The sequence below is a fragment of the Sus scrofa genome, chromosome 6 (assembly GCF_000003025.6).
Source record: "Sus scrofa isolate TJ Tabasco breed Duroc chromosome 6, Sscrofa11.1, whole genome shotgun sequence".
Lineage (NCBI taxonomy): Eukaryota > Metazoa > Chordata > Mammalia > Artiodactyla > Suidae > Sus > Sus scrofa.
Window position 1 is genome coordinate 142,473,810 of NC_010448.4, and position 16,549 is coordinate 142,490,358.

Consider the following 16,549-nt stretch of genomic DNA (forward strand, 5'->3'; position numbering starts at 1 on the left):
AGAGAGGCAGTAGCCTGGGTCAAATTCAGGGACCCAGTACAGAATGGGGAATGTAAACAACTGAGCTTTTAAACATCTGTGTAATTGAAGAGCTGGAGAAAATGAGCTGGGGAGTTCCCGTCGTGGCACAGTGGTTAACGAATCCGACTAGGAACCATGAGGTTGCGGGTTCAGTCCCTGCCCTTGCTCAGTGGGTTAAAGATCCAGCATTGCCATGAGCTGTGGTGTAAGTCGAAGACATGGCTTGGATACTGCGTTGCTGTGGCTCTGGTGTAGGCCAATGGCTACAGCTCCGATTGACCCCTAGCCTGGGAACCTCCATATGCCACAGGAGCGGCCCAAGAAATGGCAAAAAGACCAAAAAAAAAGAAATAGCAAGAAAAGACAAAAATATATATATATATACAAAGTCACCTACAGCACATTAACCTAGGGCTGAAAAGCCATTAACTAAAGGTAGAAAAGATCCAATTTTAATTCTTTGTCTAATTAATGAAGTAAACAAATCCTTTCTCTCCTAGTTACAGGTATCTGTTTAGTCTACTAATCATGCAAAAAATATAATGTTCATTTACCTGGAAATATGCAGACATAAAAGTGTTATCCACAACCAAAATAATATCTCCATGTTTATGGACTATCTGTGCACAGGCTTCAATGTCAATCATCTTCAAGATAGGGTTTGTGGGTGTTTCAATCCAAACAAGCTAAAATAATTCAGCAAATGACAAAAGTTCATAAAAATAAACTGCACAAACATAATACTCTCATATACTGTAACTATGTTGGAAGACAATGGATGACAAAGTTTGAAGGTCTGAATCTGAATTCTCACCCCATGAATTTCTGGGGTCATAGCTAAGTAACTAACCCTCTATATACCCCTAAGTTTTCATCTATACAATGATTGACAATATGTACCTTATACAGTTGTTATAAGGACCAAATGAGATAATGTACATATGGGCAGAAAAGCATTCAATTTAATTATCGTAATTACTTTCCATTAAAAAAGGATGAATTCCAAAGACATGGATGGTTCGATGCCTGGGAATTTTGTCCTCAAAAATAAATAACATAGGTTGTCTAAGGTTACATTCTTGAATTTTCAATAAAGGGAACTATCCCAGGAGTTCCTGGGTGACAGTGGGTTAAGGATACAGCTTACCACTGCAGTGGCTCAAGTTTGATCCCTGGCTCGAGAATCACATGCCTTGAGTGTGACCAAGAAAAAGAAATCTAAATAAAGAGAACTCCCCCTATTACGCCAAAAATACCCTGAATAGCAACTTAAATGACACCAGGTGCCCAAGAAACTACAAAATAAGTCCCCAGAACTTGAAGAGTACGTTTTTTTCTTTTTAGGGCTGCAACCAAGGCACATGGAAGCTCCCAGGCTAGGGTTGAATTGGAGCCACAGCTGCTGGCCTACTCTACAGTCACAGCAACAGCAACACCAGATCCGAGCCACATCTGTGACCTACACCAAGGCTTGTGGCAATGCCAGATCCTTAACCCACTGAGCAAGGCCAGGGATCGAACCTGCATCCTTGTGGATACGAGTTGAGTTCTTAACCTGCTGAGCCACAATAGGAGAATGGGTTTAAGAGTGAGGGAGAGAAGGAGTTCCCATTGTGGTGCAGAAGAAACGAATCTGACTAGGAACATGAGGTTGTGTGTTCAATCCCTGGCCTCACTCACTGGGTTAAGGATCCGGCATTGCCATGAGCTGTGGTTTAGGTTGCAGACTTGGTTGGGATCCCTCGTTGCTATGGCTCTGGTGTAGGCCGGCAGCTACAGCTTCAATTGGACCCCTACCCTGGGAACCTCCATATGTGGCAGATGTGGCCCTAAAAAGACAAAAAGACCAAAAAAAAGGAATTGTCTGCTCTTGCTAATGAAGTCTTCAACAGTCAGCATGTATTGGGTATTATAGTAAGCGTTTCACATGCCTTATTTAATTCACACAGCCACCTTTCTATCAAGCAGGTACAAATATCCACATTTTGCAAATGAAAAAAATGAGATGTTGGTTAAATAACTTGCCCATGATAATACACCAATTATGATACAGAATTAGAATTTGAATCCCGTTACAGAATGCATGTAAACAGGAAAAGTCAGACCTGTCTTAATCTTGATGGTTTCCAGTGGCTTCTAGTAAACTGTGTTATTCAGATTTAAATTATGTCCTCACGTAAACAGAAATGATGAAAATAAAACATCACAAGAAAAACAGACAAACTGAAAATTGAGTTACCTTGGTTTCTGGTGTAATAGCTGCCTCTAGCAATTTGCTTTTGGAACAATCGACAAAAGAAATCTTTAGACCAAATTCAGCTGCAACCTGCCTAAAGTACCTATTTGTACCTGAGGTAGAAGGGAATCAGATAAAATGAAAAGAACATGGTATTAAGAAATATTCATTCCTTACAGTTATAAACACTAAAAATATAAGGAAGTGTCAATCACCAATAAAGAAACAATGAAATCTACACTGCTAGAGTAGTTTCATCATCTTGTATTAAGAATATAAGGTTTTGGGAGTTCCTGTCATGGAGCAGCAGAAACGAATCTGACTAGAAACCATGGGTGTTCAATCCCTGGCCTCGCTCAGTAGGTTGAGGATCCGGCATTGCCCTGAGCTGTGGTGTAGGTCACAGACTGGCTCGGATCTGGTGTTGCTGTGTGGCTCTGGCGTAGGCTGGCAGCAACAGCTCTGATTAGACCCCTAGCCTGGGAACTTCTATATGATGCAGGTGTGGCCCTAAAAAGACAAAAGACAAAAAAAAAAAAAAAAAGAATATGAGGCTTAAATTTTAAACTAAAAGTTGAGTAGTCAAATAGAACATACTTAATACCCACATCAAGGAGCATGAAGCAGAAAATGTTTCTTAGAATACACAATCTCTACTCTTCAAACATTAAGTGGCATACTCCCTGAAACATCAATCTTTTTTTGAATAATTCCTTTCTAGGATTCAAATCTAAAATAAATGAACCAATGTCAACGAAATGTTCAAAATAAAATTTTAAACTGATTATACGTTGGTAACAGAAAACAGTTGGTTATCATCCTTTGTACTTCTTCAATCTTTTTGTTATGTGGTTCTAAATGCTCTAACAAATGAGACAATGTAAATCAAACTACTAGAGTTTTACAGCAAAAGAAGATAAATCATTCAACTTAAAATAGTTTCTTTTATAAATACTGTTCTGGATTCGATGTTTATTTATGTAAATTTAAAGAAAAATTTTCTGCTACTAATAGTGAACCAAAAAAGGAAAAAAACTTTATCAAAGATAAACTGGAAGAAGTTCCCATCATGGCACATCGGAAATGAATCTGACTCAGAACCATGAGGTTTCGGCTTCGATCCCTTGCTTCTTTCAGTGGGTTAAGGATCCGATGTTGCCATGAGCTGTGGTGCAGGTCGCAGACACGGCTTGATCCAGTGTTGCTGTGGCCAGCAGCTGCAGCTCCGATTAGACCCCAAGCCACCTCCATATGCTGCAGGCGAGACCCTAAAAAGGAAAAGAAAAAAAAGATAAACCGGAGGACTTCCCGCTGTGGTGCAGTGGGTTCACACAGTGGGTTAAGACTCCAGCAGCTCAGGTCACTGCAGGGCCAGGTTCGATCCCTGACCAGTACAGTGGGTTAAAAGATCTGGCATTGTTGCAGCTGCAGCATTGATTACAGCTTCGGCTCAGATTCTATCCCTGGCCTGGGAACTTCCATATGCCTCAGCTGCAGCCATTTAAAAAAAAAAAGATGAACTGGATTTTTGGTAGACAGACCCTAGGTAATATAAGGTTGAAAAAGAATATAAGGAATTGTTAAAAAAAAATTTTTTTTTCAGGGAGTTCCCACTGTGGCTCAGTGGAAACGAATCTGACTAGCATCCCTGAGGATGCAGGTTTGATCCCTGGCCTTGCTCAGTGGGTTAAGGACCTGGCACTCACGTGAGCTGTGCTATAGGTTGCAGATGCGGCACAGATCTGGCATTGCTTTGGCTGTGGTGTAGGCCAGTGGCTATAGCTCTGATTTGGAACTATAGCCTGGGAACCCCCATATGCTGTGGCTGCAGCCCTAAAAAGAAAAAAAAAAAGTTAAGGCCATCTGTCTTCCTTACCTTCCTACCTGCCACTTTATATAACTAGCATTTAAACATTTTGGAATTAAAGTCCTTAAACTTGTATCCATAGATGGCTTCAAGGAGTAAGATTCCTTGACCTTAAAATTAGAATGATAAACATTGGATGTGGTCTTAAATATATTTTTGGAAAAAAGAGTCCACAGCTATGAACAGATTTTCAAAATTTTCCCTAAAAAAAAAAAAAAAAAAAAAAGAAGGAACAAGGGTTGGGGGCAGCAAGGAATAAAGGTAAAGGGTTGGGTAGAGTTAAGCCCTTTGAGAATGACCTGGGTTATAGTCCATCTTCACTGCAGGTAAAAATTTTAATTTGTAATAGAACATTCTTCTTTTGGCGGAGGCAGGGGTGGGGGGTGGGGCCTGCACTCGTAGCATATGGAAGTTCCTAGGCTAGGATCAAACTGGAGCTACAGCTGCCAACCTACTCCATAGGCACAGCAGCATGGGATCCGAGCCATATCTGAGACCTACACCACAGCTCATGGCAACGCTGGATCCCCAACCCACTGAGTGAGGCCAGAGATCAAACCTGCGTCATGGTTACTAGTTGGATTCGTTTCTGCTGAGCCACCATAGGAACTCCCTAGAAACCTCTCTTTAAACACCATAGTAGAATATGTCTGATAGTTAATCAATCCAACATCTTCATTCCAGCAGCTTAAGAGAGATTGTTTAATAAAATTGTTATTAAACAATCTCTCTTACAAGTAGTTCTAGAGCATAGACCCTAAGTGTTTATGTTCCTCTTTTACCAAGTCTGAGCCAGCATGGAGGTGTTTATCACACCTTGAAAAGAGAATCAATAATCCTGGTAGCATTGTTAATATACTTCAGGACCCATTTTATTGTCCTTAAAATATCAGCTGGCACAGCATGAACGTGAGCTCACGTACCTCCGTATACATCATCCATAGAAATAATCTGGTCTCCTGCTTTTAACAGATGGGTAATAGTCACAGTGGCTGCTAAACCTGAAGCAAAGGCCAAACCTAAAATAAAAACCAAATTAGAGTAAGCCAAAAAGTCAGACCTATAGGTTAAAAACACCTAGAGTATTCACTTGCATCACTTGGCATCCCTATCTCTGTTGAGAAGAGGACACCATCACTATTAAGTCACCAGAAATCCCCTGCTTAACTCCATCACAAAGTCCCCCTTTCTACTTCAAAGATAAAATCTCTTTAAGATAAAAAAAATACAGGGAGTTTCCGTCATGACTCAGTGGTTAACGAATCCGATAAGAACCATGAGGTTTTGGGTTCGATCCCTGGCCTCGCTCAGTGGGTCAAGGATCCGGCAATGCTATGAGCTGTGCTGTAGGTGGCAGACACGGCTCAGATCCCATTTTGCTGTTTCTGCGGCTGTGGCGTAGGCCGGTGGCTACAGCTCCGATTAGACCCCTGGCCTGGGAACGTCCATATGCCGCAGGTGTGGCCCTAGAAAAAGGCAAATAGACCAAAAAAAAAAAAAAAAAAAGATAAAAAATACATAATTTCATTTTGATTATAACATTTCTCTGACAAGCTTTAATGAAATAATTATTTACAAAATTCTGAGATAAAAGATCACTTACCAATTCAATTACAGTTTAAAAGTATCCAACTCTAAAGAAATTTCAAAGTTGAGAAAGAGAGCTAAGATATGATTCATCCATTAACTATATGGAAAGACAGTGACCAAAAATCCCAAGGAAACCCCCAAAACTCACACTGACACTCCAATTCCTACACTCCTGCTGGGAGAAAACTCCTAAGACTTTTATTTTCTATTCACTGTTCTTCCCTTATTTAGCATCATTTGTCCAACAAATACAAAGATGATTTAATAGCAGTTTACTCCCTTCAGGGCAAAAAACACAAGATTCAAGAGAGTTAATCCCTAATCTCTGAGAGCACCTTATCAAGGAAACCTGACTCCTACAAATGTTCCCTGGCCCTATTCTCAGACACAAAATAGCAGGTGAATGAACCAGAGTATAAGAAAGCTTATATTCTTATAGGTAGTATTATAAAAATGAGTTACCTGTTATCTATTTATATGGACAGCTTCCAATGAAGAGTACATTCACATGAATAAGAAATGTCAAATTCTGGAGTTCCCGTCGTGGCGCAGTGGTTAACGAATCCGACTAGGAACCATGAGGTTGCGGGTTCAGTCCCTGCCCTTGGTCAGTGGGTTAACGATCCGGCGTTGCCGTGAGCTGTGGTGTAGGTCGCAGATGCGGCTCGATCCCGAGTTGCTGTGGCTCTGGCATAGGCTGGTGTCACAGCTCCGATTAGACCCCTAGCCTGGGAACCTCCATATGCCGCAGGAGCAGCCCAACAAATGGCAAAAGACAAAAAAAAAAAAAAAAAAAAAGAAATGTCCAATTCTGACATTTTGGAGTTCCCACTGTGGCGCAGCGGAAACGAATCCGACTAGGAACCATGAGGTTTAGGGTTCTATCCCTGGCCTCCCTCAGTGGGTTAAGGATCCGGCGTTGCCCTGAGCTGTGGTATAGGTTGCGGATGCGACTTGGATCTGGCATTGCTGTGGCTGTGGTGTAGGCCAGCAGCTATATCTCTGATTTGACCCTTAGCCTGGGAACCTCCATATGCCACGGGAGCGGCCCTAGAAAAGGAAAAAAAAAAAAAGAGAGAGAGAGACAAATTCTGACATTTTGCTTCTATTCATATTTATTTTCACCTTATCTTTACATATATGCATAGTAAGCCATCTGCGGGACCTTGGGCAAATAATTCAATGTCTTAGAAAAATAAGAGTGTTGTTGAACTAGCTAATCCTTGTTTCTTTCCACTTTTACATTCTGTGCCTCTATGATTTTTCTCCATACATATAAGAATAGATCCTAGATTTTTTTAAAAGTTTTGAAATGAAAATTACTTACTGTACTTAGCCCCATCCAGCACTGCCACTGCTTTTTCCAAGCAGTTCCTGGTGGGATTTCCAGAACGGCTGTACTCAAAACCCTGAAGGAAAGTTAGAGTTCATTATTAGAGATTTAAATTTATTATCAGAGTATTAGACATCTCCACAAGTATGGGTCCATCCTACCATAATGACTTTCTGTTATTTATGATGTCTGGCCATCGGACAGAAGCAAAACAGTGTCGTGGCCAGAGTGGTACGGAGAAGCTCTGAAGTCAGCCAAACTGGATTTAAATGCTGTGTCTGCCACTCACGAAATACATGCCAACAGGTAAGTTACTTAACATTTCCCAGAACCAATCTCCATACTTATAAAATGGGAATAAGATATAGATATCTAGAGTTCATAAAACTGATGTGAAGATAATATTAGATCATGTATAATAAGTTCTCAGAGTTCCCATTGTGGCTCAGCAGAAATGAACCTGCAGGTTCAATCCCTGGCCCCGTTCCCCGGCCCTGCTCCGTGGGTTAAGGATCAGGTGTTGCCTTGAGCTGTGGTGTAGGCCAGCTCAAATCTGGCCATGCTGTGGCTGTGGCATAGGCAGGCAGCTATAGTTCTGATGTCTAGTCTGGTGACTTCCATATGCCACACCTGCAGCCCTAATAAATAAAAAATAAAAAATAACTTCCCTGTGTGATGCCTAAGCAAAACTCTGTGTTAACCACTAAATTAGTGGTGCATTTTATTATTAGCATTATTATTATGTTAGATTCACCTCAACCCATTAATCTAGGGATATTAGGAAATAGCAACCACCTGAACCAACAAAGTAACCCTATTTCGTTCTTTTTTTTTTTTTTTTTTTTTTTTTTTTTGTCTTTTTGCCTTTTCTAGGGCCGCTCCTGCGGCATATGAAGGTTCCCAGGCTAAGGGTCTAATCGGAGCTGTAGCCATCAGCCTACACCACAGCCATAGCAACTCAGGACCCAAGCCGCGTCTGCAACCCACACCACAGCTCATGGCAATGCCGGATCCTTAACCCACTGAGCAAGGCCAGGGATCAAACCCGCAACCTAATGGTTCCTAATCGGATTTGTTAACCCTTGAGCCACGCCGGGAACTCCCAGTAACCCTATTTCTAACTTACTTTTTGTTTCCTAAAACATAAGTGATGCCTGTTCTGTTTAGTACCCAACAGGAAGCTGTGAACGGATCCTACAAATGCTGAATTCATCCAGTCATTTTGTTTTACTGATATATTTTATTGAAGTATAGTTGATGTACAATATTTTCATAGGTGTACAACATAGTGATTCACAAATTTTTAAAGTCATGTTCCATTTATAGTCATTACACACCACTGCCTATATTCCCTGTACTATGCATTCTTACTACATATTCTTCCAATTCATTTGTTTCATATATGGTAGTTGGTACCTCTTAATCTCCTACCCCAATCCTCCCTCTCTCCACTTCCCTTTGCCCACTGATAACCCCTAGTTTGTTCTCTGTCTCTGAGTCTTTTTTTTTCCTCTTATATTCACTAGTTAAGTTTTATTTTTTAGATTTCACATATAAGTGATATCATTTAGTATTTGTCATTCTGTCCGTATCCAGTCATTTTATTTAATGTTCATAACCTGCTCTGAAGAGAGTAAAGCCAAATGTTATAGGGAGTGTCAGAGCCAGAATTCAAAGCCAGGATTTAAACACTGACTACAAATCCTATACATAATGTTTCCTCTCACCTCATATAGCACATAACAAACACAACCACGGAGTTCCCGTCGTGGCGCAGTGGTTAACGAATCCGACTAGGAACCATGAGGTTGCCGGTTCGGTCCCAGCCCTTGCTCAGTGGGTTAAGGATCCGGCGTTGCCGTGAGCTGTGGTGTAGGTTGCAGACACGGCTCGGATCCCGCGCTGCTGTGGCTCTGGCGTAGGCCGGTTGCTACAGCTCTGATTGGACCCCTAGCCTGGGAACCTCCATATGCCGCGGAAGCGGCCCAAGAAATAGCAAAAAGACAAAAAAAAAACAAAAACACAACCACTCTTTACCTCTTTGTTTCTGATCTAGGGGCTACCAGTACTAGTGACATATATTTTTTAAGCTGTGTTGCCTTGTTTCCCTGTTTTTGACAAACTGAGTAGGCATATTTTATAGGACTCCAGGATATCCTCATCACACCCCATATCTCCTCGTTGATTGACCTGCAGCTATACCCCAGACAGAAAAAACTGGACTCAGGTGGTTAAACTGCCATGGAAAGTGGCCCATGTCTCCATAAATATTCACTGCAGAGATTTAACTTTTTGTGGGGATAGGAAGCATATTTCAGTGGCAAATTCCTACACTCTCACTCATTCGATGGCTTTCCAAACAGAAGTGGGAAATTCCATTGAAATGATGATGCTTTTTGGCATTCCCGTGGTGGCTCAGCAGTTAACGAACCCAGCTAGTATCCAGGAGGATGCAGGTTCGATTCCTGGCCCTGCTCAGTGGGTTAGGGATCCAGCATTGCTGTGAGCTGTGGTGTAGATTGCAAACATGACTCGAGTTTCTGTGGCTCTGACATAGGCCAGCAGCTGCAGCTCCAGTTCGACCTCTAGACTGGGAACTTCCACATGCCATGGGTGCAGCCCTAAAAAAAAAAGACAAAAGACAAAAAAAAAAAATTCTCTTTAGTGCTCTTAACTGATTTTTTAAAAGCATCAAAAGGAGTCTGTGGATTTTTACCACTCCGTTGGCTCTCTGAAAACAATCAGCTGTTAATATCATAGCTAAATTATTAACTTCTGCACAAAATGCTGAAGCTTGAACAGCTGCACATTCACAAAGCCCTACATCAGGAAGAAACTGTGTGCTTGGAAGACAGGCTGTGTACACATTTTGATTACAAAGTACAGCAGCTAGAAGAATCCTAAACCAGTTGTAGAAATGCCCTTAGAACTCACAGGAGTTCCCGTCGTGGCTCAGTGGTTAATGAATCCGACTAGGAACCATGAGGTTGCAGGTTCGACCCCTGGCCTTGCTCGGTGGGTTAAGGATCCAGCATTGCCATGAGCTGTGGTGTAGGTCACAGACATGGCTCGGATCTGGCGTGGCTGTGGCTCTGGCATAGGCCAGTGGCTACAGCTCTGATTAGACCCCTAGCCTGGGAACCTCCATATGCCGCGGGAGCGGCCCTAGAAAAGGAAAAAAAAAAAGAACTCACAAAACAAAAGGCTACACCTAAAAGAATTTTCCTGAATTTATAACACACTAAAGAGGTGTTTGAAGTATAATCAAGGTTTTGGATCTACAAATTTCATTCAGTTATGGTTGACACTTGACTCAGGGGTTAGGTGTGTCAACCACAACTCTCTGATAGTGAAAAATCCATGTACTATTTATAAGGGACCCTCCATATCTGAGGTCCCTCAGTATCCGTGGTTCTGCATCCCCAGATTTAACCAAACTTGGGTGTGTGCAGCACTACAAAAATTTTTTTTTTGTCTTTTGTCTTTTTTTTTAGGGCCGCACCTGCAGCATATGGAGGTTCCCAGGCTAGGGGTCTAATCGGAGCTGTTGCTGCCAGCCTACACCACAGATCACATAACACCAGATCCTTAACCCACTGAGCGAGGCCAGGGATCAAACCCGCAACCTCATGGTTCCTAGTCGTATTTGTTTCCGCTGTGCCAAGACGGGAACTCCCATTACAATACTTACTTTTTTTTTTTTTTTTTTTTTTTAGTCTTTTTGTCTTTTTGCCTTTTCTAGGGCTGCTCCCGCAGCATATGGAGGTTCCCAGGCTAGGGGTCTAATCAGAGCTATAGCCACCGGCCTACACCAGAGCCACAGCAACATGGGATCTGAGCCATGTCTGCAACCTACACCACAGCTCACGGCAACGCCGGATCGTTAACCCACTGAGCAAGGGCAGGGACCAAACCCGCAACCTCTTGGTTCCTAGCCAGATTCGTTAACCACTGTGCCATGACGGGAACTCCTACAATATTTACTATTGAAAAAAATCCATGTATAAATGAACCTGCACAGTGTAAATCCCTGTTGTTCAATGGTCAACTGTAATTTCTTTCAAACCTCAGCAAATTTTAAATACTCCAAGATCCATCAAGTGCGCTACCAAAAAAGAAAAACGCTCATTGATTAACACAGAGGCTCTCTCATCTATGACTCTGGGTAGGTTTCTTTTCTATAAAAAGGATGTTACCTGTCTTGCCCTCTGACCTCATTGTTGTGAGGATCAAATGGGAAAAGTGTAAAGTGTACATATGAAATACCAGACTGTGAAATACCAAACTATTGAGCAATTAAAATGTACCATACAGCTTAGTATACATATCAACAATTTATGTGGTGGGAACTATTATTAACGCATTTATACAGGATCAACCTGAAGCTTAGATAAGTAACTTGCTCTAGATCACCCAGCTCAGAAGAGGTGGTGTCAGAATTCAAAACTAGGTCCTCTGACTACATGGTTTATGCTCTTAATCACTAAGTCACACTGATGCAATGGGTTAGATTATTGCTAGCATTATTGTAGTATAGCACAGCGTAGCCTAATACCCAAGAATGGGTGGGCTTCTAGAGCAGTCTTGGAATCCCAGTTCTACCACTTTAAATGGATACAAACATCCCTAAATCTGAGGTTTTTCATGAGATAAATGAGAACTCAGCTCATACTAGAACTGCTGTTAAGGATTACTTGAGGCAATATATGTAACACACGATATAATACATGTAAGTATGTATATGGCACACAGCAAGTACTCAATAACTATTAATAACTATTGGAACAATATTGAGAATTAATAGCTTTAGGGAATGATCTTGATTCCAGGTGAGTTATAAGGCTCTTAATTTTCTTTTGGCTTAGTCCTTATTATAACTTCATAATTTTTGTCACTAAGGATAACTCAAGGAAGTTGACAGTTTTGAACAGCAACTTTGCCAAAAAAGTACGTGAATATCAGTCCAAATCTACATGGCAAGTTGGACAAATTGTTCCTTCCAGTCCTGCTTATCAAAAGAAATATCACTGAACCATCCAATACAAAGCTTTGCTAGAGGGTAGTAAACATCCTTCCTGATATGCACAAATTACGTTTTACAAATTACTTGTGTACCTTTTAAATTTATAAGCCATCTCCTTTTTAATCGCCCAACACTGCACCGCCCCAAACACACCCAGCTCACCGAGTGCTGTCCAGGAGCCTCTTGTTTGAACGTGGTGGACAGTGAGATGGGGGGCACTACAGCTTTGGAGGCCCACTGCTCCGGCTCCTGGCCGGCATGGATGGCCTGCGTGGCGAAATGTTGGAACCTAGGAAGGAAACCGTGTGAAGAGACGTCTTTTTCCTGCATGTTGAGCTTCGAAGGAAGGACAGAGTTAAAGGACGAGGAAGACATAACTAAGAAATTGCGTCAGCACTTGAAAAGACACAGAAAAATCAGGAGAAAGAGAGGTAAAAGTATGCCGGGCGAGCGGCGGCGAGCGCACAAAAGCTGGACTCTGCAACTCTGATCCGAGACTTTATTAGCGGGCAGATTTCACCTCTGGGCGGAACCAACGCTACCCAATGAGCACAGGCCCCGAGGCGGTCCCAGCTCCTCATTGGCCGGCAGCGGAGGCGTTGCCTGGAGGGTCACCTCCAACGCCCTTTCTCGTACAGGCTGCGGAGTGAAGTCCGAGTCCGTGTTCTTTTGGTGATGGTCACTGCGGGTGAATTTCCTTAGTCCTGGCCCTTGAGGAAACTGCCTGGCTGGCCCCTGTGAGCCACCCGGGCGTCTGTGTGACCTCAGAACGGAGGTTTGCCGGAGATGAGGAGAAAAACTGTCAAGACATTGAAATTGAGTAACCTGTACAGACCACACAAATAACCTTCTCTTCCTGTTGCCCGACCCCTCCCCTCCATCACCAATACCCTTTGTCCTGAGGGTGGCTATGACGGAAACATGCGACCCAGTGGAGATTGGTTAACGAAAACGAGGGTCCAAAGTGCCAAATGCGCAGCCTGGATTCTCACTAACAGGGGCAGCCTGCCTTTGAAGGAACGCTGAACTTATAACGACCCAGTACTTGCAGTTGACTGAAACAAGAGTGAGGGTCATATTTTTCTTAAATAGTAGTTAAGCTACTGTAGTGAAGATCTCTAAGCAAGCTGTCTGCTTCCTAAGAGCTATTCAAACTTGAGCTTTTTTCCACCATCATTATCTTCTTTTGAAGCACCCAGAGAAACTCTCCCTGATGGAAAAAAAAATATATATATATATATATATATATATATATATATATTTTTTTTTTTTTTTTTTTTTTTTCAGGGAGTTCCCGTCGTGGCGCAGTGGTTAACGAATCCGACTAGGAACCATGAGGTTGCGGGTTCGATCCCTGCCCTTGCTCAGTGGGTTAACGATCTGGCGTTGCCGTGAGCTGTGGTGTAGGTTGCAGACGCGGCTCGGATCCCGCGTTGCTGTGGCTCTGGCGTAGGCCGGTTGCTACAGCTCTGATTGGACCCCTAGCCTGGGAACCTCCATATGCCGCGGGAGCGGCCCAAGAAATAGCAACAATGACAACAACAACAACAACAACAAAAAGACAAAATATATATATATATATATATTTCAAAGCATGGCTTTGAAAAACTTACTGGAGCCTCAAATCCTACACAAAGTGCCTTCGTTGTGAACATTCTTACAGGAAAAAAAGAAGCAATCTTATATCACAATATACTCACCTGCAACCAGAACCCTACTCTCACAAGCATCACTTTAATACAAACAACAAAAATCTCTTTGTTCCCTAAACAATACAGACTTGACCTATTTACTATTGTGATTATTTTTTAGGACTAGGGAATTTAGGAATACTTCTGTTCCTGCAAAGTATTAGCTAAATATCTGAACCTTTATTAAGCTGATTAAGAAAGAAGAGAATATAGAGCTCTTAAATTTTTGCTGAAAGGACTGGGGCAATTTGCTTTTCAAATTAACTACCAGGACATAGCGAGCAGTGCCTAAGGATCTGCAAGATTTTAGAGACCTTACAAAATGTTTAGCCCTGGGGGAAAAAATGGATGGACTCCAAAACACTGATAGATATTAAGGTATATTTAATTAATATTTTTCTGTTAAAAATAGATCAACTGCAACTCATCTCAAGAGTTATATACAGTTTACAAGAAATAGCAACAACAACAACAACAAAAAAAGACAAAAAAGACAAAAAAAAAAAAAAAAAAAAGGAGTTCCCGTCGTGGCGCAGTGGTTAACGAATCCGACTAGGAACCATGAGGTTGCAGGTTCGGTCCCTGCCCTTGCTCAGTGGGTTAACGATCCGGCGTTGCCGTGAGCTGTGGTGTAGGTTGCAGACTCGGCTTGGATCCCGCGTTGCTGTGACTCTGGCGTAGGCTGGTGGCTACAGCTCCGATTCAACCCCTAGCCTGGGAACCTCCATATGCCGCGGGAGCCGCGGCCCAAGAAATAGCAACAACAACAACAACAAAAAAAAAGACAAAAAAGACAAAAAAAAAAAAAAGAGTTATATACAGTTTTACATGGTATGCTTTTATGAGATATGATGCTTAGGGACCAGGAGGGCCTAAAACAGTCCTAATTAGTTTACCTCCTAATATTTGTTAACAAGCACTGAATTGGGTACATATGGATTTTTTTTAGCATTACCATGAAAAGAGATTCTTTAGAAATGACACCAATATAAATGCTCTAAATCAAGGCTTTTTCACTCTCATAAATTGAGAAAATGTTACTAGTATTATGCATCATAGACTCCTATGACTTAGCAACTTGTAGGAATTTATTCTCCAAATATATTCTTATGTGTGTGTGAAGACAACTAAAGATGCTCTTTATACCAAATTTGGCTATTTTTAATAGCAAGATAAGGGGGAAATGCGTAGTTAGTCTGTTTTTGGTACAATTCTGTGATGGGTAGAGTAAGCAGAGAAGCCAAAGCAATGACAACGCCAAATGCTTAACCAGTAGGCCACCAGGGGACTCCATATCACATTATTTTTAGACAGACATATATGATTTAATGTGTATAAAATTCATTCTAGTTGTAAAAACCATAACTCTGCAGTAGAAGGATAACTTTCTTTACATTTTATTTGCTTTTGTGTTCAAGTTTTATACCATAGGTATATGTTAACTTTTTTTGTGTGGTGCCAATTTTAAGTAGTTTTATTTAAGACATTGCTTTGCTAACTTTTAATAATAAAAATAATACCAGCAATCCTGATTTTTTTTTTTTTCTTTTAGGCTGCCCTGCAGAATATGGAGTTCCCAGACCAGGTATCTGGTCCAAGCCACAGTTGTGACCTAAGCCACAGGTGCAACAATGCTGAGGCCAGGGATAGAACCTGTGTCCCAGCGCTCCCAAGTGGCTGTCAATCCCATTGTGCCACAGCAGGAACTCCACCAATACCGATTTTAAAAGAGCAGTTAAGGATTTCCCTGGTGGCTCAGTGGTTAAGGATCCAGTGTTGTCAGTGCTGTGGTTTGGATCACTGATATGGCACAGGTTTGATCCCTGGCCCAGGAACTTACACATGCTGTGGGTAAAGCCAAAATATAAATAAAATAAAGTATTTAAGAGCATACTGGTATACTATATTAGGGTTCTCCAGAGAAAGAACCAATAGGAGCAAGAGACAGAGAAAAAGAAGAAAAAGGAAAAGGGAAAGAGTGTTATTGTAATGAGTTGGCTGATATAGATTTAGTCCTAAGGCCAGGAGGCTCAAGATCCAGGAAGAAACAGTATTTCATTTTGAATTGCCTAAGGTAGGAACAGACTCAAGTCCCAGCTCAAAGACCATTAGACAGGAAGAATTCTCTCTTATTCTGGGCAAGATCAGTTTTTTGTTCTATTCAGGCCTTCAACTGTGTTTTGGTTTTTGCTTTGAGGGTTTTTTGGCCAGAAGTTCCCAGGCCAGGGATCAAATCTGAATTGCAGCTGTGACCTATACCACAGCTGTGGCAACACTGGATCCTTAACCCACCATGCTGGGTCAGGTATTGAACCAGTGACTTAGAAGCGGCTGGATTGTGATGATCATTGTACAACTATAAATGTAATAAAATTCGTTGAGTAATTTTAAAAAAAGTGGCTGGAGCCACTGTAGATACACTGCCAGGTCCTTAAGCTGCTGTGCCACAGTGGGAACTCCAGGCCTTCAACTGTTTGGATGGGGAACTTCTATAGGACATGGACAAAAATTAAAAATTAATTAATTAATTAATTAAATTAAATGGCAGTTAAGCAAGTTATTTAGGAAAAACTTTTTTTTTTTTTTTTTGTCTTTTTGCTATTTCTTTGGGCCGCTCCCGCAGTGTATGGAGGTTCCCAGCCTAATTGGAGCTAGAGCCACCGGCCTATTCCAGAGCTACAGCAACGCCAGACCCAAGCCATGTCTGCAACCTACACCACAGTTCACAGCAACACCGGATCCTTAACCCACTGAGCAAGGCCAGGGATCAAACCCGCAACCTCATGGT

The 16,549-nt window shown here is 41.8% G+C and overlaps 1 protein-coding gene across 1 annotated transcript in view; it reads right to left on the reverse strand.

The window, feature by feature from the left end:
- CTH (cystathionine gamma-lyase) overlaps positions 1-12,543 on the reverse strand; it is a 31,431-nt gene extending 18,888 nt beyond the window's left edge. Inside the window, 5 exon segments of the mRNA NM_001044585.1 lie at positions 576-707; positions 2,261-2,370; positions 5,048-5,143; positions 7,042-7,123; positions 12,233-12,543. Coding sequence (NP_001038050.1) covers positions 576-707; positions 2,261-2,370; positions 5,048-5,143; positions 7,042-7,123; positions 12,233-12,400 — 588 coding nt within the window. The 5' untranslated portion in view covers positions 12,401-12,543.